This window comes from Cetorhinus maximus, chromosome 1 (assembly GCF_964194155.1).
Source record: "Cetorhinus maximus chromosome 1, sCetMax3.hap1.1, whole genome shotgun sequence".
Taxonomy (NCBI): domain Eukaryota; kingdom Metazoa; phylum Chordata; class Chondrichthyes; order Lamniformes; family Cetorhinidae; genus Cetorhinus; species Cetorhinus maximus.
This window is the reverse complement of record NC_135879.1, coordinates 203,270,890-203,298,298: the sequence shown is the minus strand read 5'-3', so window position 1 is coordinate 203,298,298 and position 27,409 is coordinate 203,270,890. Positions and strand designations below refer to the sequence as shown.

Genomic DNA, 27,409 nt, shown 5'->3' with positions numbered 1-27,409 from the left:
TTTTTCCCTTTTCTGTCATCTGTTCGGTATCCATAGTTGGGAAGACGGGGCTTTCCACAACCAGTGTGCATAATAAGCATCACTTCTCCTCTGTTACCAAGAGGTGTACTGCTGTAATACACCTGTCTGTATTGCATTGTCCTCCCCTCTAATGTGCCTCAGTAGTCTTGAACAACCTTAACCTCTTGAGAGAGGCCTGAATTCTTTGAGCACAGTTCTTGAAAGTCCAGGAATTGACGGCTGTAATTTGCTTGGTTACAGCTGTTCTATTTCCTGATGCTTTCTATAACCATCGAAGCCAGTGTGGCTTTTCAGCAGAATGATAAATTATTAATTGTGATAGCTGCAACAGACCTATTAGCGGTTGAACGTACTACCTAAAAGACCTGCTTCCTATCATAATTTATTGGACTGTAAAATATATACAGAAAGGAATGAAAATGAAATATACGGCTGTCTGACCATTTTACTCACAAAGAAAACAGAATTTTTTTGTTCAACCTTTGATTATTTTTGGATGTTTAGCAGAAATACTACTGCAACCTTAAAAATCTATAGTTCCCTTAGCATGAAGATAACATTATATAGCCTTCATCCTCATGAATTTACATACATTTTACAGACTAGTTTATACTTTTTAAGGCAAAGGGAATTGAATTGAAACAACTTATCACAGAGATAGGAGGGATTTTAATAATTATGGCAGAACTTACTACATTTTTATATTGACATAATTGCTGATGATTCTTTTTTGTCATATATTTGACAATTTGGAACACTTCTAACTATTTCAGAAACTCTGACATGAATTATTCTGCAGATAGTGGTTGATACTGCATGAAAAGCTTTGCCAATGTTACTTTTGTTTTCATCTGCATCTAATAAGAAAAATGCGATTATCATCTGCATGGACTAAATTGAGGCTTTGGGCTCTACGTTACTTATTTTAGACTAGGTGATGTCACTTGAATTTCATTTGCTTAAGTTTTATTGTGGTGTGGCACTCAGTTGGCACACAGTGTCAGTCAGTGAGTATGCTTTCCTTAAAAAAGGAAGGTAGGAAAATTAGTTTTCCATGAGTTTAATTACAATGTATGTATTGGGCCACTGAGCTGAAAACCTAAAGTACAGATGTTGCATTCAAATTTTTTCCTTTTGTAGGACTTTTTTTAAAATTCTATTTTTCATATAATTTTTAACTTTTAACTGTCCAAAATCATCTTTTAATTCTTATCCCTAAATTCATCCTTGTGCTTCAGAGTTATGTTTGGTAAAGTATAAAAAATATTATGATTTATCAGCAGGCCACCCAATCGCGACGACCTCGTTCTTCAACTGTTACTGGCAGTGAACAACCAAATGAGCTGACGGTAATTTATTTAGTATCATCAAATAGCATTTTTAAAACTCCATTTACTTGTTAAATAATAACTTGGTTAAAGAATTTCACTGGACCATTTTTATAAATCAATTAGTTGCAATAAATTATGATCATTCTTTTCATTTTTTTATTTTCCCCTTCTATTATTTTCGCCTGTCATATGCATAATTGATTTTAAAGGTTACTGAGTCAAAACACTAAGTGAGCCGAATTAAAATTCTTAACATCCAAAATGAATCAATAGCTTAAGACTATGTAACTCACTGGCCTCTCTAAACCAGCCATGTTGTTGTCAAACCTATACTGAAGGCATTCTTGGAACAGAAACTGGCTAAAATAGGCATTGAAAAGGATTTGATCATAATATTGTATAGCTAAGTTTAAGGAACTGCTCTAATAGTCTGAAGGCATGAGATATTCGTATTAAAGTTCTTAGGGTGTGAACTGGACATGCTGATGTAAATTATATGAGAGGCACCAATGCTACCTCATTTGCCAACTATGGTGTGATTCCAGCAGAGTTTGTTTGAACTCTACCGAGTTTTAAAAGCTAAGTGGGGCAGGTAGAACGAGAATTTAAAAAAAGGTTTGGGAATCTTTGGCCTTTGGTGTGTATAGATGATGATTTGTTCAAAATAGTTACTCAGTTTTGCACAAGAGAATTTTTACAGGTCTACCTAACAGAAGTGTGACTGTTGAAGAGTTAGCACTTTTAACAGTCTGGCTGTTTAGATTGTATATCTGCCTATGTTGCCTTTATTATACCCATTTACCTTTACAAGTATTGCTGACCAATGTAAGCATGGTGGTCTAAAAGAAAGATACACTCTCCTTCATTTTACACTTAACTTCAATATAGAATCCAATTGTGGACAGTCAGATACTCTCAGTGGATGTTCGAAGTTTGATATTTACAGGCGAGTATTTTTTTTCATTTGCTGCCGTATCTGACCATTATTAATAACCCCAGTTCAGTGGAATCCATTTGTAAGTTGCTATATTAATTTGAAGCAAAATTGAAGGATGGACATATGTTCTTGGAGATCGGTACTCAGAACTCACTTTTAACCCTTTGGTTGGCAGCATGTATCTTTGCTGCTGGCCTATTTTTCAAACCATGTTTGTTGAGATTCCAATCATTAGAGATGAGGAAGGAGATTCAGCTGGTAATTTATTTATCCAGAATGATCACAAATTGCAAACGTTTTCATCATAGGAGACTGAGAGCCATGTCAGTGCTGGCTGTTTCCTAGAGCAACCCTGTTCGTGGCATCATCTTTCTGCATCATTTTATCCAATTCTCCCCTAAAAGAAGCAATGATTTCTGCTTCAATCAACTCTTGTTGAAATGCATTCCATCCTCCAGCAACCCTCTGGGTGAAGAATTTTTCCTAGCTGCCCCCCCGCCTCCAATTTCCGCAAAATAATTTTACATTGATATCCAGAGTCACTAACTCCCCAGTCAAAACAGATAGTCTTTTCCTCATCACCATCGAAGGTCTTCATAGTTTTATAAATCTCTATACTGCTCAAATGAAAATACTGTCAATATCTCAAGTCTGTTTTCATAACAAAAGTTTCTCATCAGTAGAATCATTCCAATGAAACAACATTGATGCTGTCTATGACTTGAATGCCCTTTCAATAATGTGATGCATTAAATTGCTCTCTGTACTCTAAATTGTGGCCTAATTAGTGTTTTGCATAAATTTGGTATTTCTTCTTCACTCTGGTACTCTATGCCCTTATTTATAAATTTCAAGATTCTATTGGTCATTACTTATGGAGTTATGGCTCCTTCGAAAACACCATCCAAACCTGTGACCTCTACCACCAAGAAGGGCAAGGGCAGCAGATGCATGGGATCACTGCCTGTCACTCACCATCCTGACTTGGAAAGAAATTGCCATTCCTTCACTGCCACTGGGTCAAAATCCTGGCACTCCCCTCCTAACAGCACTGTGGGTGCACCTGCATCACATGGACCATAGCGGTTCAAAAAGGCAGCTCACCACCACCACCTTCGCAACTGCAATTAGGGTTGGGCAATAAATGCTGGCCTTACTGACGACGCCCACACCCCATGAAAGAATAAAAACAATCTACTTGTCCTTCCGCTGCACTTTCAGAAAATTCTACATTTGCACCTTTCAGTGTTTTTCTATTAAGTGCCTTTACTTATTTATTAGGTGTCAGCTGTGATTCAGTTTGTACTTCCGCTCCAGGACTTGAGCACAAAAATCAAGGCTGACACTAGAGTGCAGTACTGAAGGACGATGCACTGTTGGAGGTGCCAAGACTTTAAAATGAGATCCTACCTGCCCTTTTGGATGGACGTAAAAGATCCCATGACACTATTTCTTAGAAGGTCAGGGGGGTTAACTCTGATGTCCTGACTAATATTTATCCCACGATCAACATCACAGAAATGGAAGTGTGAAGCGATGCCTTTTGGTAGAAAGGTGTGGAACGATACCTTTTTGGATGGGAGGTGTCAAGCAGCACGTTTTGATAGGAAAAACAAGGCGGGGCAATATGTAATTAAGGATACAATTCTGAAAGAGGTGCAGGGGCAAATGGGTCTGGGGTTATATTTGCATAAATTGTTGATAGTAGCAGAGCAGGTAGAGAAAGAGCTTAATCAACGTATTGGATCCTGGGCCAGAATTTTTCACTGAACAGGCAGGCTCGCACCCAACCCACTCGAGCGTAAGATAACACCACGCAGGCGTCCTGACGACATTATGCACTCGCGCGATATTTCAGTCAGCGGGCGTGCGCGAGTGCCGGAGCCATGCCCGCCATTAATTAAAAGGCCAATTCAGACCATTAAAAAGGCAATTGAAGCTGATTTTCCATGCCCAAGCGATTTTGAGCTTGTTGCACGGACAAAACAGGCAGGCGGCCAACCGACAATTTCAAAAACCTCATCCACGGGCGAGATAAAAAGGGTCAGCAGCATTGCCAATGTGAGTAGTGAGGAGTTTGGTAGATAATTTGCTCTGTTCAAGGCTTCATTGTTACCATTTCCAGGCAGGCTCTTTTGGTTATCTCCACCTATCACTGGCCCTCTATCCAGCTCTACCTGTCCTACCGCCCCCACCCCCCCAGCCCTTAAACCAGCTTATATTTCTTCTCTTTTCTATTTTTACTAAGTTCTGTTGAAGAGTCATACAGACTCGAAACGTTAACTATGTTCCTCTCCGCAGATGCTGCCAGACCTGCTGAGTTTTTCCAGGTACTTTTATTTTTATTTTTGTTTGTTCATTTCAGGGCTCCTTGGTGTCTCCACAGACCCTGGTGAATTCAGACCATATGGACCCTTCCAGGTGTCAGAGAGCCTTCTGTTACCCTGGTAATGGGGATTGTGGTCTCTGCTGGTGGCACCCCCTCTGAGGAGGAAGAGAGGGGCAGAAGGGAGAAGAGGCCAGGTCTCCCAATGCAGCTTCCTGGGGAGCGACCTGTGGGAGGAGAGGTGCAGGCACAGGGGGTGCAGGGCCAGCTGGCAGTCCGAGGCATTAGGGGCCACAGAAAGCGCCACTATCCAGCTGCCAAGGTTTACAGGCGGCGATGCAGCTCCCTCAATATGTCCGAGGTGCAATGCCGAAGGAGGCTTCAAATCTCAAGGGGGACAGTGACCTCCATCTGCCAGATGATTGGGCCTGAGATCACCTCCGACTGTGTGGGTGTACACCCCATGCCAGTGGCTCTGAAGGTCACAGTGGTCCTCAACTTCTATGCATCAGGCTCCTTCCAGAGGTCAGTGGGGACCTGTGTGGAGTCTCCTAATCAGCTGTCCATAGTTGCGTCAAGCTGGTGACACAAGCTCTGTTCAGGCGGGTATTGACTTTCATTCATTTCCGTACGGACAAGGCCAGCCAGGCTGAGCGAGCCAGAGGCTTTGCAGTGACCGCATCCAGGGTGCAATCGACTGCACACATGTGGCCAGCGGGTCAGCCGGATGCCTTCATCAACAGGAGGGGCTTCCACTCCATGAACGTGCAGATAGTGTGTGATCACAGGATGCAGATTTTACAAGTCTGTGCAAGGTACCCTGACAACACCCATGACATGTACATCCTGAGGCACTCCCAGATGCCGAGGCTCTTCAATGCTCCAGCCCGGCTGGATGAATGGCTGCTGGGTGACAAGGGCTATCCCTTGAAAAGGTGACTTATGACGTGCCTCCGCCATGCAAGAACAGAGGCAGAGCAGCGGTGTAACAGGAGCCATGCCCCCACAAGGGCGGTGATAGAGAGAACCATAGATCTTCGGAAGACTCGCTTACGATGCCTGGACCGTTCAGGGAGAGCGCTCGATACCCCACAGAGTGGGTGTAATTGATGGTCGCCACATACTGCGCTGTCCACAATCTGGCATGAGCAAGGGGGGACTCGCTGGAGGAAGAGGATCTTGATGCAGCTGCACAGGCCACAGATGATGAATCCAGTAGTGAGTCAGAAGAGGAGCACAGTGAGGGGAACACTGAGGGCATGGAGGTCGACCTCTGTAACTTCCAGGGAGGCAGGGACACTAGAGACCCTTGACCCAACGCCAGGGAGGCCGGGACACTAGGGACCCTTGACCCAACGTCAGCGAGGCAGGGACACTAGGGACCCTTGACCCAACGCTCCTTCAGCTAGGCTGCCAAATAAGTGCTACCACCTCATGCCAGGGCTGCCGCCTCCATCCTGGATGTCTGCAATGACATTTACCTTTGACCCCCAAAGCACACGCAGTGCCTATGCAATAAAGTTTCAAGCCACCCACATCCAGCATTACATACTGGCGTACCCTGCACCACATTAAATAAAAAAGGTGAAGCATACTCAGGCCATTAGAACCATAGAACACTACAGCACAGAAAACAGGCCATTCGGCCCTTCTAGTCTGTGCCGAAATATTATTCCGCTAGTCCCATAACCTAGTCCATAACCCTCCAGACCTCTCCCATCCATGTATCTATCTAATTTATTCTTAAAACTTAAGAGTGAGCCCGCATTTACCACGTCAGATGGTAGCTCATTCCACACTCTCACCACTCTCTGAGTGAAGAAGTTCCCCCTAATGTTCCCCCTAAACCTTTCCCCTTTCACCCTAAAGCCATGTCCTCTCGTGTTTATTTCTCCTAATCTAAGTGGAAAGAGCCTACTCGCATTTACTCTGTCTATACCCCTCACAATTTTGTAAACTTCTTTCAAATCTCCCCTCATTCTTCTACGCTCCAAGGAATAAAGTCCTAACCTGTTTAATCTTTCCCTGTAACTCAACTCCTTAAGACCCGGCAACATCCTAGTAAATCTTCTCTGCACTCTCTCAATCTTACTGATATCCTTCCTGTGGTTAGGCGACCAGAACTGCACACAATACTCCAAAGTTGGCCTCACCAATGTCTCTATACAACCTCACCATAACATCCCATTACGACAAAAGAAAATTTATCTCACGTTAACAGTCAAAACAAATTAACAGGACCTTCTCTGGTCTTCAACCTCAGACCAGTCAAGATAAACAAAACATTGCACAACAGAAGATTACCCCTGACCAGTCCCTCTTGTACTCATGGTGCCTTAATCTTACGTTTGTGAGTGCTACATGCTCCCCCCTCGCTAGCACCGGCATTGGAGACAGCCTGCTGACACTGCTGTCCTTTGGTCTTGATGACCTTGGCGGTTGCCCCCTGGCCAGTAGAGCTGTGCTGGCCCTGCCTGGGAGGGAGTGGCCAGTTCCACTGCTGCCATCATCCAGAAGACCTTGAGAGGAGCCCGCAGAGATGACAGGCAGCTTGTGTGCCAACGTGAGGTCACTCTGGACCTCCTTGCTCACCATTGATCGACGGGCACCTAGCTGGTACACTGGGTGCTTCATCCATCTCCCATACAGAACTGACCACCTGAGGTCAGTTCCTGTGTGAGGACTTGCAGATCCAAGCGCAACCCCAGAAATCCCTCATTCTGTTCCTGGAGCTGCCTTTCCATGAGAGTCACCACTCTCTCCATGGAGGAGGCAGTGTACTCAACCATGAGGGTCAACGCTGTGTTGATGCTCCGTATGGACTCCTCCATAACGGAGACCATGGCACGCATACCCTCATGGATCTCTGCCAGATCCTCCTCCACATCTCACTGGACATCCAGCATCTGCCGCCTAATGGACAACTCCAGAGGTTCATCATCTACCTTCGACTCGGCATCGTCCTGGTTTTCAGCAGTCCTCCGACTGTCAGCACCCTGGGCACTCTCTGCCTCCGCTTGCACTTCAGCAAGTGTGAAGTGCCCTCACTACTGTGCACCGACATGCTAGCCGATGATCTAACTCCCACCAAGGTGCTGGTATCTGCACTGGTGCCTGGTTCAGAGAGCAGGTGTGACCCAGGTGCATCTGGAGCTTGGTGGTCCTCTGTTGCCAGGGGTGGGCCTTCGGGGTCCTGCAATTGGGTGCGTGGTGGCAAACCTAAGGGGGAACAATGATTTGTCATTGGCCTAAGTCATCGCACTGTCACTGTGCATGCCAGGCACCCTGGTGAGACCATGGAGGTCTGCATCATGGTGCCATTGTCTTTCAACGATCAATGGGAAATTCAGTTTTGAGGCTCCCATCAATGATGAGATGACATAAGAATGTTTGCACTATCCGAAATTCTCACCTCTGTGCACTGCACTCTTACCTTCATCTGACACCCCAGCCTCTCTGCGGCCGGTTGACCGAGGTGCATTCCAGCTCCAAGGCATCCTGCACGTATCTGCTTAGGATTAGTAGGTTTGCAGGGCCTCTGCAAACTTTCAATGTTATTATAGGCTGTCTTCTCCTGAAAGGACAGAGGAGCATTGATTATTCCACTCTCCATCTGCAGCGCCATTGCAGCCTGGCCAACCCCACCTGAGGAGCACCTTGCAGGGCACATCCCAGTCATGGCCCTCGTGCCTCAAGTCAAAGCAACCAGGGCTCACTCCCTTGGCCAGCTCTGGTGTCATTGACAGTTGGCACTCAGACTCTAACACCCCTGAGCTCCATGAGTGGGATGGCCAGCCCTTAACTCTTCACCACACTGATCCATGCCAACACGGTGCTCACTCTTCCTGAGCGCAGCAGAGTGTTAAACCTCCTGTGGCACTGGACTCAGGTGCGCCGCACATCATCATGGCTGCTGGCCCACGTGGCCACCTCCTCCCAAGCTGCTCCTGTAACATGCGGTGGCCTCCTCCTTCCATCCCTGGGGACAAGGGTGTCCCTCCTGGCAGTCACTTCCTCCAGGAGGACTGCAAGGCACTCATCAGATAACCAGGAGGCTGAGTGCCCACCCAACCTGTTCTCCCATCTGGCGTCTGCAGCCACAATTGAATCCATAATTTATAATCTCCTGTTGACCACACCGAAGATGTCTTCGTCACTGGCAGCCTTCCAGAGCCTGACTGCCGGTTTTAAACTGGCCACCAGGTCACCATTGGACCCAGCAACTGATAGGCCCCTTCCCACGCCCGCCCCTTTGCGATCATTGGGGAGCTGCCGTTCATGCTTGGTGGGCCTTAATTGGCCCGCCAGCGTGAAATCGCGGTCGGGGCCCAATCGTGGGCTGCGGCACCTTTCCCAATCACACCCGCCCCCTGAACTCAAAATTCTGCCCCTGGGCTTTATAAGTAGAGGCATAGAGTACAAAAGCAAGCAAGCTATGGTGAACATTTATGGAAAACTGGCCCAGCCTCAGCTGGAGTATTGCACCCAATTCTGGGCACCATGCTTTAGGACAGATGTGAAGGCATTTGAGAGGGTGCAGATAAAATTTGAGGACGATTCAGGCAATGAGGAACTTCAGCTACGTGGATAGATTTGCAAAGCCGGGGTTGTTCTCCCTGAAGGAGTAAGTTGAGAGGAGATTTGACAGAGGTCTTCGAAATCATGAAGGGTCTGGTCAAAGTAGATAGGGAGTAATTGTTCCCATTGGCAGAAGGACCGAGAAGCAGAGAACACAATTTTTAAAGTGAATGGCTAAAGAAGCAAAGGCAACATGAGGAAAAACATTTTTTACAGAGTGTGATTCGGATCTGGAATGCACTGTCAGAGTGCAGCGGAGACAGATACATTCAAGACTTTAAAAGGGAATTGGATAAGCACCTGAAGAGAAAAAAAATAACAGGGCTACATGGAAAGGACGGTGAGTGGGACTTGCTGAGTTACTCCTGCAGAGAGTTATAATGGGTACCACAGGCCTAATGGCCTCCTTCTGCATTGTCACCATCTTATAAATCTATAATTAAACATAACCTAGACACTAATAAACCACTCTTATGAGCGGGTATGTCCTACATTTATTTATATAATATAAATATTTTTGAGGTCAGATTTAAAAAGATGCTATACGAATAATGTCATTAAGACACCTCGTTTTTTCTGTTTTCTTGATTCATATCTAAAATAAATTTGAAATTAGTGAGACAGGTAGATTTTTATTAATGGAGAACATTATTTACCTGTGCTACTAAATATAATGTGTCTCAGTCCCCTTTTGTAGATATATTTTCTACTTCAGTATTGCTATACAAAGGTAGCTTGGTATGGTGTTTTAAATGTAGGTTCTTCAACAGTGATGGCATGAAGTTTAAATTTCCTGTCATGTCATGAATAGGGGAAATAGGATGTGGGTCACACTCCTTCTTGATGTCACTGAAGTTCAATTTCAAGTATAATTGTAGAGGAAATTCATTGTTAACTTTCTATCCTTCAGCTGCTTCTGCCGAGCAGTTCTGGAAAACCTTTCTGACACTTTTCTTACACTCCTTGAACAGGACAACGAAAAAACCTTCTTCTCTGAAAGTTTTTCCTTTTCTCACAAATTACATCCAACTTGTCTATCTTCTTCACAACCTTTCTTTATTTAATCAACATATGCACACAGCTGTTGCCCCTCTGAACTTTTCTATTGCCTACCTGTTTTCTCACTTTCTTAAAGCCACAGTTAAATGCGCTGTGTACCATTCTCACTCATTCTTTCCTAGGTGATCAAGGCTGTGGAACTCCTTACCTTCTTAAGTCTTCATTAGACCACAGAGTCTATACACTTTTTAAAAGGGCAGGTTTAGTGTAAACTAGCTCGATTTTTCTCAACTTTTCACAAACTATTTTCAACATTGGTAGTTCCAGTGCAGCGAGGCCTTAATCCTTCAACAATGTTTTTACATTAATTAAAACATTTTGAAACACAAAATCAGGGGTGAGCAAGATACTATTAATAATTACATTTCCAAATGATGTAAGGGGTAGATTTGATACAGGTGTTCAAAACTAAATGAGATATTGTCAACAGGAATGGGTTTCTACCATCAAGAGGTTTGGTAACCAGGGGATACAGATTTAAAACAATTAGCAAAAAATCCAGGGGGGAAATGAGGAAAAAAGTGCTCTTTATGCCACAAGTTATAACGATCTGGAATGCACAACCTGGAATGGTGGTGGAAGCAGATTCAGTGGTAAGTTTCAAAAGGGAATTGGATATAAACTTGAAAAAATGAAAAGCAGAGAAGTGAGACTAAATTGGATAGCTCTTTCAAGGAGCTGGCAAAGATACAATTGGTTGATTTGCCATCTTCTGAGTTGTACGCTTCTATGATTATAGTGAGACTCCATCTGTCTGTTGAGATGGATGTGAAAGATTCTATGGCAATATTCAAGAACAGCTGGCAGTTCTAGTGTGACCAACTTTACCCCCAGTCCGCAACGTCAAAATAGATTAACTGGTCATTCATCTCATTTGTTGTTTGTGGTACTTTTTGGTAAATCTGTTCAGCATTGTGAATTTGGAGCATTACGTGAACAGATCGCAGATGAATAGCAAAATTGTACAAAAGCAAATTTCCCACTTAAAATCTGCAGATTGGGTGCTTAGTGCATTTTGCTATGCTGGATTTGAAATTAGCTGAGCTTTGTTCAAAAGTCCCTTCGAAATGCATGAGAATCTTTAGCAGTCACTTTAGAAATGCAATAATTGTCAATATTGTTCTGGCTAATCAGGTGCACCTTGAAATCATTTACTTTAGACTGTTATCAAGAAAATCCACAAAAGCTTGAAATGTGAAATAAAATCTAAAATCAGGTTGGTAATCTTAGGATTTTGGCACACAGAATGAAGCCTTTTAAACCTTCGCATCTGTGCTGTCTCTCTGAAAGAGCTACCCACTTAATCCCATCCCCCTCTACTTCATCAATAACTTTTCATTTGTTATTTTAATTTTCAAATATTTATCTGTTTGAAAGTTGTTATTGGAAAGAGGAAGATCTGAAGTATCTAGTGCAACCTTTCATCAGATTTGGTGCATTCAGGAATTAGAACCCTTTTGCTTGGTACTACAAGAATAAATATGGACAAATCCTCGATCAGAAAAGGTGGTTGGGTTTAAATGGTTCTGCTGAAGAGTTCAAATGTCTTATTTTCATAAAGAAGCAGCTAAAGGGTTTGGCTAGCCTGGTGACTGATCTTTCAGGCCATCATCTCTCTCAGAAATTTTCTTCGGATTCATGAGTGATGCTTGTGTCCTTTTGGTTTTGGGTTATGTAAAATGCTTTCACTTCGCTATTCATTGAGCTCTAATAGTTAAGCATATAATCTTATATACTGACTGGAACGCTAACAAATTTAATCATCTTGCACAAGCAGTCACCAGCAGCCTACATGCTCACTACACCTGGCTTGCCACCAGGATGGGAAGAGCGGAAAGATGCAAAGGGGCGTTCCTATTATGTAAACCATAACAACAGAACTACTACTTGGACCCGCCCAATTGTACAGGTACGAAGACAGTCCTACCAATCTGCAGAGCAAGGCAACATTGAGATACAGGCCTTTTGATTCTTTTTTTTTCCCCAGAGCTTCTTTGCTGGTTCAGTCGGACTTGTGCTGCTTTCTCTGTGCAAGTTACTATTCTATTTTAGAATATTGCAAGCCATGCCAAGAAGAAGATGTGTTTAAATAGATGTCCTATATGCATAGAATGATGTTACCTATGAGCATATTAACACTGCAGAACACTGTGTATAAAGCCAGTGCTTTGCACCATGAGCATATTTCAGGTAGAAAACTGACTGTTCTAAATTAAATTAAGATATGACATTTCAGCCCTTCCAAGCAAATGATCTTGTGCACTTTAATATTTCTGATTTATTTTTGTTGGTTTAAACCATATGCCTGTTGCATAGTAGGCAACTGAGTAACAGATGTAGAGCTTATTTCTTGTTAACAATTACAGTTGTGAGAAATGCAAATAAAAACACTAATAAATCTGAAAAGCCAGTTGGAATGGAACCTTTAGATGGTCATTTTGCTGCTGAATGGACCCCTCAAGTAATTTTCCATTTGTTGGACACAGAAACTCGGAGTAAAATAATAATGTGCTCCTGTGTGAAAATGCTCCGTGAAACTTGCAGAAGAACACAGTTCTCAGATTTACAATACAGAATTACTTGCAAAAATTAAGCTTGACACTTGCCAGAACAATTTGGTTTTCTAGGTGGCAAACATTGGTTTTAATGGAAATCTGCATGAAAGTGCGTAACTACTTCATTCCAAATATAACTTTCTTCCATGCCTCCAATGTCAAATGATCCTGAACATTCAATTAAGAAAGGTTTTCTCCCCAAAAGCTTTGACTGAAGCTTATTCAACATCATTTGCCTGAGTTAAAATCCTGGAACTCCCTGTTGAACAGCATCATGGGAGCACTTTCATCACATAAACTGCGGCAATAATGGGGACACCTAGAGGTGGGCAATAAATAACAACCTTCCCAAAAATGCCAAGATTCCATGATTTTTAAGAAGAAAAAGGCAATAAATTTAACACTGACAACATGTATGAAATCAAGTTGTTGTGAAACGACTCAAATCTGAACTTTTGCCTTTTTTTAGGTTATAGCAAGAAATTTATTCGATGGAAGTATTTTGTTCCATTAAATACTGTGTGTGTTATAATTCAAAATCCTGGATTGTATGGAATTTTAAAGCTTTAACTTGTAAACAATTCAACAGCATTTATTCTACTATGACCTAAACAACAAAGCAGGTCTTCCTGAGCCAACTACTAACTTATTCTTCTTCGTACTACCAGCATGCCGATGATGGTGCACCAGGTCCAACAGCCAGCAACAGCCTTTTAAGCGAGCCTCAGATAAGGCGGCCTCGCAGTCTCAGCTCACCCACAGTAACCTTATCAACCCCAATGGAGGTGAGAGTTGAGCGTCTTCCACTCCCTTCAAGACTCTCAATCACCTTAACATCTCATTCTTTCCTTTCTTCCGTCACTACCTATTTTCTTCAGCCGGTGCAACCTTTCATTCAGCTGTTTATCTCAGCTAATCCGCTTACTATTCTTTAGTTATAATAATAATTACCTTCCTTCCTTGTAAAAACAGCTTTTGCATGTACTGTCTCTCATAATGAAATCTTTTGTGATCTTTATTTTAAAAAAACGTATGCACATTTCACTCTGAAAACTATTTTTATATTTGATAAAGTAGTCAACCAGTGTCTAGTTAGTAAAGCTATGACCACACTAGTGTTCTCATATTTAAATAGAAACTGTGTGATAATATATAATTGTACATTATTTGTAATTTAGCTGTTAGATTTCAGGTATCAAATGTCATCATTAACAATGCATGTTCTCAAGACAGACATGATAGTTATTGCTTTATCTTGAAAACTGATGTCTGCTTAAATATAAATTGAAACTATTTGATTATTTTTTCTGACTATGTTCTAAGTAGGTCAGTGCAGTGGTATATAAGATGCCTTGTATGTGCGCTTACTTGAGCTAGTGACTCTTAGATTATTTAATGGCCAATTTTAATGGGGCAATGTTTATGCATAATGCAGCTATTAACTAAAAATTTCCTCAATAATGAACTAGAATCTATTAACCACTAATTATAACATTTTTGCATTTTCCCATACGCACGATGATGTTACATAGGTGGAGTAAATTTAACCTTTTGGCTTTATTGGTAAACTTATGTTTGTATGAATTTTCTTATTCCAAAACCACATGGTCAGTCTACTCATGTTAATACAAGCTTTCATCATCACTGTTTGCTTTGAAAGAGGTTCAAAAAGCATTTACTTGTAGTTTTAACAAAGATCAGACCAGTCCATGCGAGGTATTAAGTGTGAGCACAGCAGTCCAGTAGTTGTGCTACTTACAGCTCAGAGGTTTGAGTTTAAATCCAAGCTTGGTAGATTGTGAAATTGAATTTAATAAGTATGGTAATGTTGTGGCTTGACACCAGAGAGACATGTAATCCAACCCAATCCAAAAGGCATTTGGTACAGTGTCACACAATGGACTTTTTAATCAGTAAGGGAATCGAGGGTTATGGGGAAAAGGCAGGAAAGTGGAGTTGAGGATTATCAGATCAGCCATGATCCCGTTGAATAGCGGGGAGCAGACTCGAAGGGCCGAATGGCCTACTTCTGCTCCTACGTCTTATGGACTTGTGAGCAAAGTTACAGTTCATGGAATAAACGGGCAGGAGCAACAGGGATACAAAATTGGCTGAACAACAGGAAACAAGCAGTAGTTGCGAATGAAAAAAAAACCCAGAAAATGCTGGAAAAACTCAGCAGGTCTGACGGCATCTGTGGAGAGAGAAACAGAGTTAACATTTCGAGCAGAGTCATATGGACTCGAAGCATTAACTTTGTTTCTCTCTCCACCGATACTGCCAGATCTGCTGTGTTTTTCCAGTATTTTCTGTTCCTATTTAAGATTTCCAGCACCTGCAGCATTTTGCTTTTATTTTATTAGTGGTTAATGGATGTTTTTCAGGCTTGAGGGGTGTTCCTCAGGGTCAGTGTTGGGACCCTAGCTTTTCCTGATATATATTCATGACCTAGACCTTTGTGTACAGGGCACAATTTCAAAGTTTGCAGTTTATACAAAACTTGGAAGCGTTATGAACTGTGAGGAGGATAGTGTAGAACTTCAGAAGGACATTTACAAGTTGGTGGAATGGGGGGGACAAGTGGCAGATGATGCTCAATGCAGAGAAATGTGAAGTGATTCATTTTGGTAGGGAGAACATACAGAGGTGACATAAAACAATGAGTACAGCTCTAAAGGGGGATGCAAGAGCAGAGGGACCTGGGTGTACCTGTGCATAAGTCATTGAAGACGGCAGGACAGGTCGAGAGAGTGGTTAATAAGGAAAACAGTATCCCTTGGCTTTATTAATAGGGGCATAGAGTTAAAGCACAAGTAGATAATGTTGAAATAAAAGCAAAATACTGCGGATGCTGGAAATATGAAACAAAAACAAAAATAGCTGGAAAAACTCAGCAGGTCTGACAGCATCTGCGGAGTTAACGTTTCGAGTCCGTATGACTCTTCAACAGAACTAAAGAAAAATAGAAATGAGATGAAATATAAGCTGTTTGAGTGGGTGGGACAGGTAGAGCTGGATAGAGGGCCAGTGATAGGTGGAGGCAAAGAAGAGATTGCCATAGACAAAAGGACAAAGGGGCGTTGACGGTGGTGATATTAGCTAAAGGATGTGCTAATGGTGACATTAAGGGTAGAAAGCAGGACTAGCAAGTGACAGGTGGCCCTAGAGGGGGTGCACTTCCTGTGCACACGAAAGAGCAGAAATCTCCCTGAGGCAAAGTGCACTTCCACTTTGAAAAAGATTAAAAATAGAAAAAAATTCCCTAACATGTCCCCCGCGGCAAAATTCTGCCCATTGAATCTCTCATTTAGTTCATTCTGTCTTTCCAGCCCAGAACGAAGAAACTAGCATGAACTCTTGCGGTGGGGTGGGCACGGACCCGATCAGCGCCCCCAATCGGGTCCGCGCCGCCATTTTACGTGGGCGGGCCAATTAAGGCCCACCCAGCGCGATGTGCGCCCGGAAGCACTGAGCGCTCCCTGTGCGGGTGGGGAAGGGTTTCCCTGAGCCGGGGCCTGCGCTCTTTCACGCATGCACACGAAAGAACAGAAATCGGTGCCTCAGGGAGATTGGTTTAAGTTTTAAAGAGCTAAATAAAGATAAGAAAAAATTTCAAGACGTCCCCTCAAGTGACAATATCACATGAGCTGGGACACGTCAATGAATTTTTATGAAAAATTTTATTCAATTTATAAACATTTCATGAAACCTCATCCTGCCCATGGATGAGGTTCCATGAAAAATGCGAAGTCCACCTGGGCTCTTCGCCTGCCCGTCAACCTTAAGGTTGGACGGGCAGCTCAGTTTATTGGCTTAATTAGTTTTTAAATGGCCTTAATAGGCCTTTGACAGTTTGGCGGGCACGCAGCCAAGTTGGCTGCGCGCCCGCCAAACTGAAAATCTAAATGACGCACGGTGATGTCAGGACACACGCCCAACATCACCCCGCGTCATTTTACGCCTCAGCGAGTCGGGGCAAAATCCTGGCCTTGAAGTATTCAGGACAAATACGTATAGTATAAATGCTTGTAAAACTAGAAACTTATTTTCTACCTCTGGCCAAGAAAAGGGCATTTACTTTTCTAAAGCTACAAATTTGGAATAGAGAAGGATCTGTGAGGCATAAGAATAAGGAGCAGGAGTAAGCTGCTCGGCCCCTCAAGCCTGATCTGCCAGGAGTCAGGAAGACACAGTAATCTAAAGGGCAAGGGCATATACACAGTCATACAGAAGGCCGGGGCAGATAATTGGTGGCTGGTAGGAAGCTGATGAGGGTAATATTTAGTCTGATGGACTATACAGAATGAGATGTAACAGTAGCGGGGAGAAGTTCTAATACTTGGGACTGAATTTGAACCTAGAAAACACATGGGTTTGTGTGGCGGGGGATTACAGTCCGACAAATCTGTTTCTCAACACACCCCCGCCTCCAACCTGCCATTTTGTTGATGATAACTTGTGTCTTACTAAATTTATTGTATTTTTTTGAGGAGGTAACAAGTGGGGTTGATGAGGGTAGCACATTTGGTATACTCTACATGGATTTTAGCAAAGCTTTTCATCAGGTCCCATGTGGCAGACTGATCAGGGAAGAAAAAGCCCATGAGATCTAAGGGAAAGTGGCAAGTTGGATCCAAAATTGCTCAGTGGCAGGAAGCAGAGGTTTATGGTTGAATATTTTGTAACTGGAAAACTGTTTACGGTGGGTTCCCACAGGGCTCAGCATTAGGTTCCTTGCTTTTCATGTTCTTTGTTTATTCAGCCATGAGAAATAGGCACGGTTAGCAGGGCCAGCATTTAATACTGAGCCAACTGGATGATGCATCTCAGCCTCCTCCTGAGGTCCCCGGCATCAATCCACGTGACATCAAGAAATGGCTGAAGGCACTGGATAATGCAAAGGCTATGGGGTCCTGACAACATTCCGGCCATAGTACTGAAGACTTGTGCTCCTGAACTGGTCGTGCCACTCGCAAGCTGTTTCAGTATAGCTGCCACACTGGCATCTACCCAGCAATGTGGAAAATTGCCCAGGTATGTCCTGTCTGCAAATAGCAGGACAAATCCAAGCAAAGTATACTACCCCATCAGTCTACTCTCGATCATCAGCAAAATGATGGAAGGGATCGTCGTCAGTGCTATCAAGTGGCACTTACTCAGAAATAACCAGCTCACTGACGCTCAGTTTGGGTTCCGTCAAGGCTACTCAGCTCCTGACCTCATTGCAGCCTTGGTCCAAACATGGATAAAGAGCTGTACTCCTGAGGTGAGGTGAGAGTGACTGCCCTTGACATCGAGGCAGCTTTTGACCGAGTGTGGCATCAAGGAGCCAGAGTAAAACTGGAGTCAATGGGAATCGGGGGAAAATCTTTCCACTAGTTGAGTCATACCTAACACAAAGGAAGATGTTGCTGGAGGTCAATCATCTCCATCCCTGGACATCACTGCAGGATTTTGTTAGGGTAGTATCCTCGGTCCAACCATCTTCAGCTGCTTCAACAATGACCCCTTCATCGTAAGGTCAGAAGTGGGAATGTTCGCTGATGATTGCACAATGTTCAGCACCATTTGTGACAGAGAGAATGTAACCATCTCCCCTTGTCACTCAATGGCATTCCTATTGCTGAAAACCCCATTATCAACATCCTAGGGGTTACCATTGACTAGCAACTCCCATATCCTGTGGGGGAAAAGAATTAAAAAGATGGTGCAAAAGTTGGCGATGCAGTTGATAGTGAAGAAGAAAACTGTAGACTGTAGGAAGATATCAACGGACTGGTCAAGTGGCAGAAAATTGGAAAATGTGGTTCAATCTGGAAAGGTGCACTAATGCATTTCTGGAGGGCAAACAAGGCAAGGGAATAAACAATAAATGCTCGGATACTGAGAAATTTAAGATGAGAGAGGAGCTTTGGAATGCATGTCTACAGAACCCTGAAGCTATCTGGACATGTAGGTAAGGTGATAAAGAATGCATCGGGGTGCTTACCTTTATTAGTCAAGGCATAGAATATAAGAACAGGGAGGGCATTCTATAACTGTATAGAACATTAGTTAGACACAGCTAGAGTATTATGTACAGCTCTCGTCACCGCTTACAGGAAGGTTGTGATCACATTAAAGAGGGCTCACAGGCGCCTTACAAGGATGTTGCCAGGGATGGAGAATTTTAGATATGAGCAAAGGATAGGCTGGGCTTGTTTTCTTTGGAACAGAGGAGGCTGAGAGAAGATTTAAAGGGCCCAGGTATGGTACATAGGAAAGACCCGTTTACCTTAGCAGAGAGCTTAATAACCAGAGTTTACGGATTTAAAGTAATTGGTAGAAGAATTAGCAGAGGGGGTGGTGTGAGGGTTTGAGAGATTTTCACCCAGAGAGTGTGGAGGAGGTGGGGTTGTGTGTGGGTTGGGGGTAGGTCTGGCACTCTCTGCCTGAAAAGGTGGCGGAGGCAGAAAGCCTCATCACATTTAATAAATACTTGGATGTGCAGTTGAATTACCGTAATCTACAAGGCTGCGGACCAAGAACTGGAAAGCAGCATTAGTCCAGATAGATATCCTAGTGCAGGCAGAAAAATGATGGGCCAAAAGGCGTCCTTCTGTTGTAAATTTGAGATTCTAATTTGTTTTTCTAGTTATCAGGAGATGTGTTGTCATCACCCTGAAATTACCTGCAGAGTACCAAAATTTATAACAGTCATGTTGGATAAAATGGCAGCAAATGCAGACAAATGCAAGAAGCACTTTGTGACTTGAGTAATGAAGTTTCATGGCATTTAACATTATTCATAGTTTTCGCAAGTCACTGCTTGAGATTGATTGCATAGTAATGCCAAACGATGTGAGTCCACTCCAGTGTATAATTGGGAGTAGTCATTGGGCTGACCTGTGACTTGAAAATCTTTCTCCAGATAGTGTACTCAAACTGAGTATTGGCAAGTATGCGAGACTTTGGTGCTTTGGTGTCAAATCACCTGTGGCATGCTCCTTAAGATTAATGAGTGGATAAATTTAAGAGGGAAAGAGTAAGGTTATACCTACCTTGGTAAACATCATACCGATGTTTATACCTCACATTTATGGTGGTGTCGTGATAATGTCACTGGATTAGTAAACCACAAGGCCTGGCTAATACACTGGGGACATAGGTTCATATACCTTCATGGTGGAATTTAAATTCAATTAATAAAATCTGGAATTGAAAACTAGTCTCAGGAATGGTGACCATGAAACTACCATTAATTGTTCCTTAGACAGCACTTCCAAACCCATGATCGTGAACATCCAGAAGGACAAGGGCAGCAGGCATATGGGAACACCATCTCATGGAAGTTCCCCTCCAAGCCACTCACCATCCTGATTTGGAAATATATTACCATTCCTTCACTGTCGCTGGGTCAAAATCCTGGAACTCGCATCCTAACAGCACTGTGGGTGTACCTACACCACATGGACTGCAGTGGTTCAAGAAGGTGGCTCACCACCACTTCCTCGAGAGCAATTAGGGATGGACAATAAATGCTGGCCTAGCCATCCCATTAATTAATTAAAAAAGAACCCATCTGGTTCTCGAATATTGTTTAGGGAAGAAAATCTTGACACCTTTACCTGGTCTGGCCTACGTATGTCTGCAGATTCACAGCAATGTGGTTGACTCTTAAACCCCTCTGAAATAGCCTAGCAAGCCACTCAATTCAAGGGCATATAGGGATGAAAACAAATGTTGGCCTTGTCAGCGATGCCCACATTCCATGAAAGAATAAATATGCAAGCCTTCTCCCACTCTACTTCCAGCTAGACCTGTCAGCATCATCTTTACCTACTTCACTCCCATCCTCTTTGCTGCTTATTTGTAACTGATTTGAAATGTTTGCAGTAATTAATTTTGACCAATTGCTTCATTTGCAAATTGCACCCCATACTGCAGTCTAACTTGAATCAAAAATCCACAGCGTTGGCCTGTGTGCAGTACTTTTGTGCATTGTAGGGTTAGGAAGTGTCAAATTTCTACAGCGAGCACTTGCTCAGTACTTTCCAACAGGGCAATGCTTATTGTTTAGCTTTTTTTAAGACTTAAATGAAATAAAGAATGAAAGCCAGATGAAATGTAAGTCATCCTTTCAAATTAAATGCTTTTATTAAAATTTCCCATTTGTTCTCTTCCTTGATTGAATTATTCTTATATTGATTGAAAATATTTGGTTAAATACTTTGCAGTATTAAGTTACAAGTATCACATGGACTGTTGCATTTAGCATATCCACAAAGTTAGTTGCTTCACTGGACCATTGCAAGTTAGGTGAAGCTTAGGTTTTATCATATTTATTTGTACCAAATCTATGATTTAAAAAAAAGGTTGCTGAATGGTTTAGCTGACGTGAGGATATTCTTCCTTAAGATTTCATGCAAGTTTTATAGTAGGTTACAAAAAAACAACCAAAGTGCCAAAAAATATTTAAATTGAGCTGACCCAGACTCAGCCCCAGTCCATGTGATATATGATTGTTTATATTTTTTCAGGGTGCTAAAGATCTCCCTCTGCGCAGAGCTGTAAAAGACACTTTCTCTACTCCTCAGTCTCCACAGCTTTCGCCTTATAATTCACCAAAGGCACAGCATAAGGCCGTACAGAGTTTCCTACCTCCTGGCTGGGAAATGCGCATAGCTCCAAATGGCCGGCCTTTCTTCATTGATCACAATAATAGAACAACGACATGGGTAAGTCCTAAACTCTACCCCAAAGTATTTTTCCTCTCCTCTTGTAGTGAGATTTACTTTTCAGCATGGAGGCCAAATATGTGTACATTACTTGGTTCTATTACATGTGCCATGTGATGAAATGGCTGTGTTAATGGATAGCATCTCTTTGGAATTAGCATGTCAAAATAATTGAGTTGTTAACTAGAGGCTATGCAGTGAGCAATAGCCGGAAAAGGCGGTTAAGTATTTACGAGCATGTTTGGGATGGTTTGCTTGCTTGAATCCCTGGACTGGTTCCTGTAAAAGTGTTTTAGCTGTTGCAGAGAAAAACAAACCATTCCTTTTTCTTAGAAGCTATAGATGGATCTATTTCTAGAATATTGAGCAGAGTTTGCATAAATAGTATTAAACATACTAATATTGTTCTGATGGAGGGATTTTCTGCAGTTCTGTCCTTTTGTCTTGCCTTTTGGTTGCTACCTCAACTTACAGAAAATTTCATTAAATTATCATCAAACACTAAGTGTGATTTCCTTTCGAATATTGGTGTCTTTTTTTAAAATATGCAAGCGCCTGTAACTGCTAAGATAAAAATAGAAAATGCCGGAAATACTTAACAGATCTGGCAGCATCTGTGGAGAGAAAAACAGAGTTAACATTTCAGGTTGATTACTTTTCATACGAGCTGTGAAAAGTTAGGAATGTAATTGGTTTTAAGCAAATTGAAGTGGGGAGGATGAGGGGGAGGGGAAGGAAAGGACTTGTGATAGTATTGAAGGCAGGAGAGCTTTAATGACAAAGGGGTTCATGATGCAAGCCAAAGGGAGTGGTAATGGACAAGTGAAGAAACAAAAGATGTGTCTGGAGGAGGTGTAAATGGCAGAATGATGAACAGCTGCTGTCTGGAAGCCAAAAAAAGGAGAAAGCCAAGAGAGATGAACCACATACATGTGAACTAGGAGCAAGAGTGGGCCACTCGGCCCTTCAAGCCTGCTCCGCCATTCAATAAGATCATGGCAGATCTGATTGTAACCTCCAGCCTAGCCCTGATAACCTTTCACCCTCTTGTTAATCAAGAATCTGTCTAGCTCTGCCTTAAAAATATTCAAAGACCCTGTTTCCACTGCATTTTGAGGAAGAGAGTTCCAACAACCCCTTATTTTTAAAGCGTGACCCGTTGTTCTAGATTCTCCCCCAAGAGGAAACATCCTCTCCACATCCACCCTGTCAAGACCCCTTGGGATCTTTAAAAGTTTCAATCAAGTTACCTCTCACTCTTCTGAACTCCCGTGGATACAAGCCTAACTTGTCCAACCTTTCCTCTTAAGACAACCCATCCATTCCTGGTATTAGTCTAGTAAACCTTCTCTGAACTGTTTCTAACACATTTACACCTTTCCTTAAATAAGGAGACCAATACTGTACACAGTACTTAGATGTGGTTTCACCAGTGCCCTGTACAACTGAAGCATAACCTCTCCACTTTTGTATTCAATTCCCCTTGCAATAACCAATAACATTATATTTGCTTTCCTAATTACTTGTTGTACCTGCACACTAGCCTTTTGTGATTCATACACTAGGACACCCAGATCCCTCTGAACCCCAGAGCTCTGCAATCTCTCACCATTTAGATACTATGCTTTTTTACCCTTCCTGCCAAAATGGACAATTTCACATTTGCCCACATTATACACCATTTTCCAGGTCTTTACCCACTCACTTAACCTATCTATGTCGTTTTGTAGCCTCCTTACAACTTTCACAACTGTTTCCTACCTATCTATGTGTCTTCACCAAATTTAGCAACCATACCATCTATCCCTGTGGCACACCACTTGTTACATCCCACCAACCAGAAAAAGATCCATTTTCACCAGCAAAGAAAAGGAAACAAATCTGCTTACAGTCTGAAATTGTTGAACTCCATGTTGAGAGTGGAAGACATTAAAGTGCCAATCAAAAGATGAGGTACTGTTCATTGAGCTTGCGTTGAGCTTCATTGGAGCACTTAAGGAGGCTGAAGAGAGAAAGGTCAGAGTGGGAGCAAGGTGGAGAATTAAAATGACAGAAGCTCAGGGTCACATTTATGGACTGGGCAGAGGATTCCTGCAAAGGAATCTACATTTTGTCTCCACACTGAAGCAGACTGCATTGTGAGCAATTAGTACAATGTACAAAGTTGAAAGAAGCAAGTGTAAATCACTTTCTTCTGAAACAGTGTTTATACTACTAGCTTTATCACTTCGCTATTCTCTCCACTGAATTGGGCAGCTGAGTTCCTGTTAACTAATTTTAATGCTCTTATGTAAATTATTAAAATTACTTTAGTAAAACTAGAAATGATCCTCTGATCACGTAGAATCATAGAACGGTGACAGCACAGAAGGAGGCCATTTGGCCCATTGTGTTGATGCAAGCTGTCTTCAAGAACAACTCACAATTCACCTAGTTGCACTTCCCCACCTTTTACTCATAGTCCTGTACATTTTTCTTTTCAGATAATTATTCAATTCTCATTTGAAGGCCTTGATTGAATTTGCATCCACCACATACTCTCAGGCAGTGCATTCCTGATCCTAATCACTCATCAAGTAAAAATGATTTTCTTCAAGTCGCCATTGTTTGTTTTGCCAATCACCTTTAATCAGTGAGCTCTGGATCTCAATCCTTCCTGCAATTGGAATGGTTTATCCTTATCTTCTCTGTCCAGACCTCTCATGAGTTTGAACACCTTTACAAAATATCCACTTATCCCTCTGTTCTCCAAGGAGGACAGCTCCAGCTTCTCCAGCCTATCCATGTAGTTGAAGCTCTTCATCCTTGGAACCATTCCCATAAATCTTTTCCGCACCCTCTCTAATGCCTTTACATCATTCCTCTGGACACACTACTCAAGTCAGCATTTTGTATAGGTTTATTATAACTTCCTTGCTTTTATACTATATACCCCTGTTTCTAAAGCCCAGGATCCTAATTGCTCTCTCAACTTACTCTGTATCTTCACTGATTTGTGCATGCATACACCCAGGTCCCTCTGCTCTTGCACCCTCTTTTTAAAATTGCACCCTTTGTTTTATTATCTTCAATATGTTATGGAGATGTGCCTGCTGGAGTTTTTCTGGCTTCAGACTTTGCAACCATTAGTGATAAGTCACTGCTACGCAATGCCTTGGCCTCAGGAAAGAATAGGCCATGACACTCATCTTAGCACACACCTGACATCACAGCCATTCTGGCTCCTGTGTGCATGACATGTGTCGTCATAAGCGCATGCACCAATAATGTAGTTTTATAAGCAAACTTTAAGTTAATGTTGATTTTGTATGAATGATATAGATGTAAGATAAATGTTTCTCACAAGATTATTGTAATAATTTTATAATACATTAGAATATTTCAAATAAATATGTTTTCTTAGCATATTAATGTTCATAACATGAAATTGCCTATGTTTTGCTTCTAGCTTGAATAAATTTACGTATGATATTTTTTTAAAAACACAAAAATTTATTACTTTTAGTAATAAAAAGCAGGAAAATATTTCAAGCTTCCGTAAGCTGCTATTAATTCTGATGAGTTTTTTGCTGTGGCATGTAAAAGTCGGTGGGGTAGGTGGTCCACAGGGTCTTTTGTCCAACCTAAGTGGCCAGCGCATGGAAAATGTTTGAGAACCACAGGCCCAAATAGATGCATGATATGATGAGAGGGAAGAGGTGTATCTTTATGTTAGGGAGGTTAGTGGCGATGAGAATATAAGTATTATGAGAGCATGTGAGACAATTGTTAAAGATAACTAAAGAAGGAATTGCTTCTGTAAAATGTTAGCAAACTCAAGGTGGATAAATTACTGGGTCATGATGGCATGCATTCCGGCCTGTGAAGAAATTAAGGAAGGAAATAAAGCGTCTTGCTTGCGATTTTTTACTCTTCCTCATCTACGCATATTCTGTTATGGGACTGGAAGGTGGCCAATGAAACATCCCTCTTCAAGGAAGGAGACCAAGGGAAATTGTTGAATTGAAGACGAGTTGGTCCAACATCAGGTCTGGGGAAACTCTTAGAATCGATGAATAGAGGTAAAATTAGCAAGAATTCAGAAATGTCAAGGTTAATCATGAACAGGTAGCATGGATTTTTTAAAGGCAAGCTGTGTTTGACAATTTTTAGGCTTTTTTTCACAAATATGTCCAATTGAGTTGATGAAGAGAATCAAGCTGATATCGTGTACATTGATGCATGCATTTGAAGCATTGCAGAAAAAGGCAACCAAACTAAGTCAAATCTGATAAGTTTTTATTTAAATTCGTTCTTAAGATGTGGACATCATTGGCAAAGCCAGCATTTATTGCCCATCCCTAATTGCCCTTGAGAAGGTAGTGGTGTAAGTACACTCAAAGTGCTCCTTTTCTGTAGCAGTTTGATACAACTGAACGGCTTGCTGGGCCACTTCAAAGAGCAGTTAAGAGTCAACCACATTAATGTAGGCCTGGAGTCATGTGTAGGCCAGAGTGGTTAAGGATGGCAGATTTCTACCTCTGAAGGTCATTGGTGAACCTGTTGGGTTTTTACAACAGTCCAATAATTTCATGATCATAATGAATGAGACGAGCATTTTATTCCAGATTTATTAATTACTTTTTTTTTGTTCGAGTCCACCACTCCTACAGCAATTTTCAAAGAATTATCTTTTACAGGAAGATCCACGGCTGAAATATCCAGTTCACCTAAGAGGGAAAGCATCTTTGGATCCAAATGATCTTGGACCTCTCCCTGTAAGTGCAACAATTTATTCATTTTTATAAGCACATAGATAGCAACTTATGATAAAGGCTTCAGTTCAAAGTCCTGCCACTAAATCACATTTCACACTTGCTTGGCACTATTCCAACATTAAAACCATAAAATGTAGACAGCTAGACAGTTAAGTGGCACAGTGTGCCATTTAAAACAGAGAGCAGGTGAGCGTGGACTTTATTTAAAACAGAGAGCGGGTGGACTTTATTTAAAACAGAGAGCGGGGAGGCTTCATTTAAAAAGAGCATGGAGAGCAGCTGATTGGTGAGTTGGATTAGTGAGTATTTCTAGTCTTTAGATTAAAAGTAAGGTCAATAGTTGATGTTTAGATCTCTAGTCTTTATTTTCTCTTTCTTAAAAATAGCTTGTTAAGTATAAGATCAATACTGGTGTAAATAATTAATTTCAATAAAGTGTAAAGAGCAGAGACACTAGAGTAATAAATTAAATAAGATAAGATAGCGATGGCAGGATGGGTTGCTGCTGCAGCGTGTGGCAGCACTCCAAGATAATAATCTCAGGATTACTACCTGAACCACGGGCAAACTGGCATGGAGTTTTTTTTTATTCGTTCATGGGACGTGGGTGTCACTGGGCATGCATCTATTGCTCATCCCGAATTGCCCTTGTTTAGAGGGCATTTAAGAGTCAGCCACATTGCTGTGGGTCTGGAGTCACATGTAGGATGTGAAGGACATTAGTGAACCAGATGTGTTTTTACAGCAATCGACAATGGTTTCATGGTCATCATCAGATTTTTATTGAACTCAAATTCCATCACCTGCCATGGCGGGATTTGAACCCGGGTCCCCAGACCATTACATGGGTCTCTGGAATACCAGTCCAGTGACAATACCACTATGCCATTGCCTCCCCATAGAGTTAAATGCATGGCCCAAAGATTGGTGTGGGAGGAATGGGTTTTGGTTCATTGGGCACTGGCATCAGTATTGGAGTAGAAGGGAGCTGTTCCGGTGGGATGGGCTTCACTTGAACCATGCTGAAACCAGTGTCCTGGCGAATCGAATAACAAGGGCTGTAGAGAGGGCATTAAACTAAATAAAGTGGCAGGGGGGTGGGTGAGGGCAGGGTTTTGGAGAGGGGAT

At 42.2% G+C, this 27,409-nt stretch overlaps 1 protein-coding gene across 10 annotated transcripts in view; it reads left to right on the top strand.

Annotated features, from left to right (window-relative positions):
- Positions 1-27,409, top strand: part of nedd4l (NEDD4 like E3 ubiquitin protein ligase) — a 426,083-nt gene that overhangs the window by 331,473 nt on the left and 67,201 nt on the right. For 6 of the 10 annotated variants that reach the window (XM_078551960.1, XM_078551971.1, XM_078551913.1 and 3 more), the window contains 5 exons: positions 1,302-1,370; positions 12,030-12,161; positions 13,476-13,592; positions 21,327-21,524; positions 26,204-26,281. In XM_078551960.1, coding sequence (XP_078408086.1) covers positions 1,302-1,370; positions 12,030-12,161; positions 13,476-13,592; positions 21,327-21,524; positions 26,204-26,281 — 594 coding nt within the window. Of the gene's footprint in view, positions 1-1,301; positions 1,371-12,026; positions 12,162-13,475; positions 13,593-21,326; positions 21,525-26,203; positions 26,282-27,409 lie in introns of all 10 variants that reach the window. The other 4 variants (XM_078551923.1, XM_078551941.1, XM_078551933.1 and 1 more) reach the window with 4 other exon arrangements.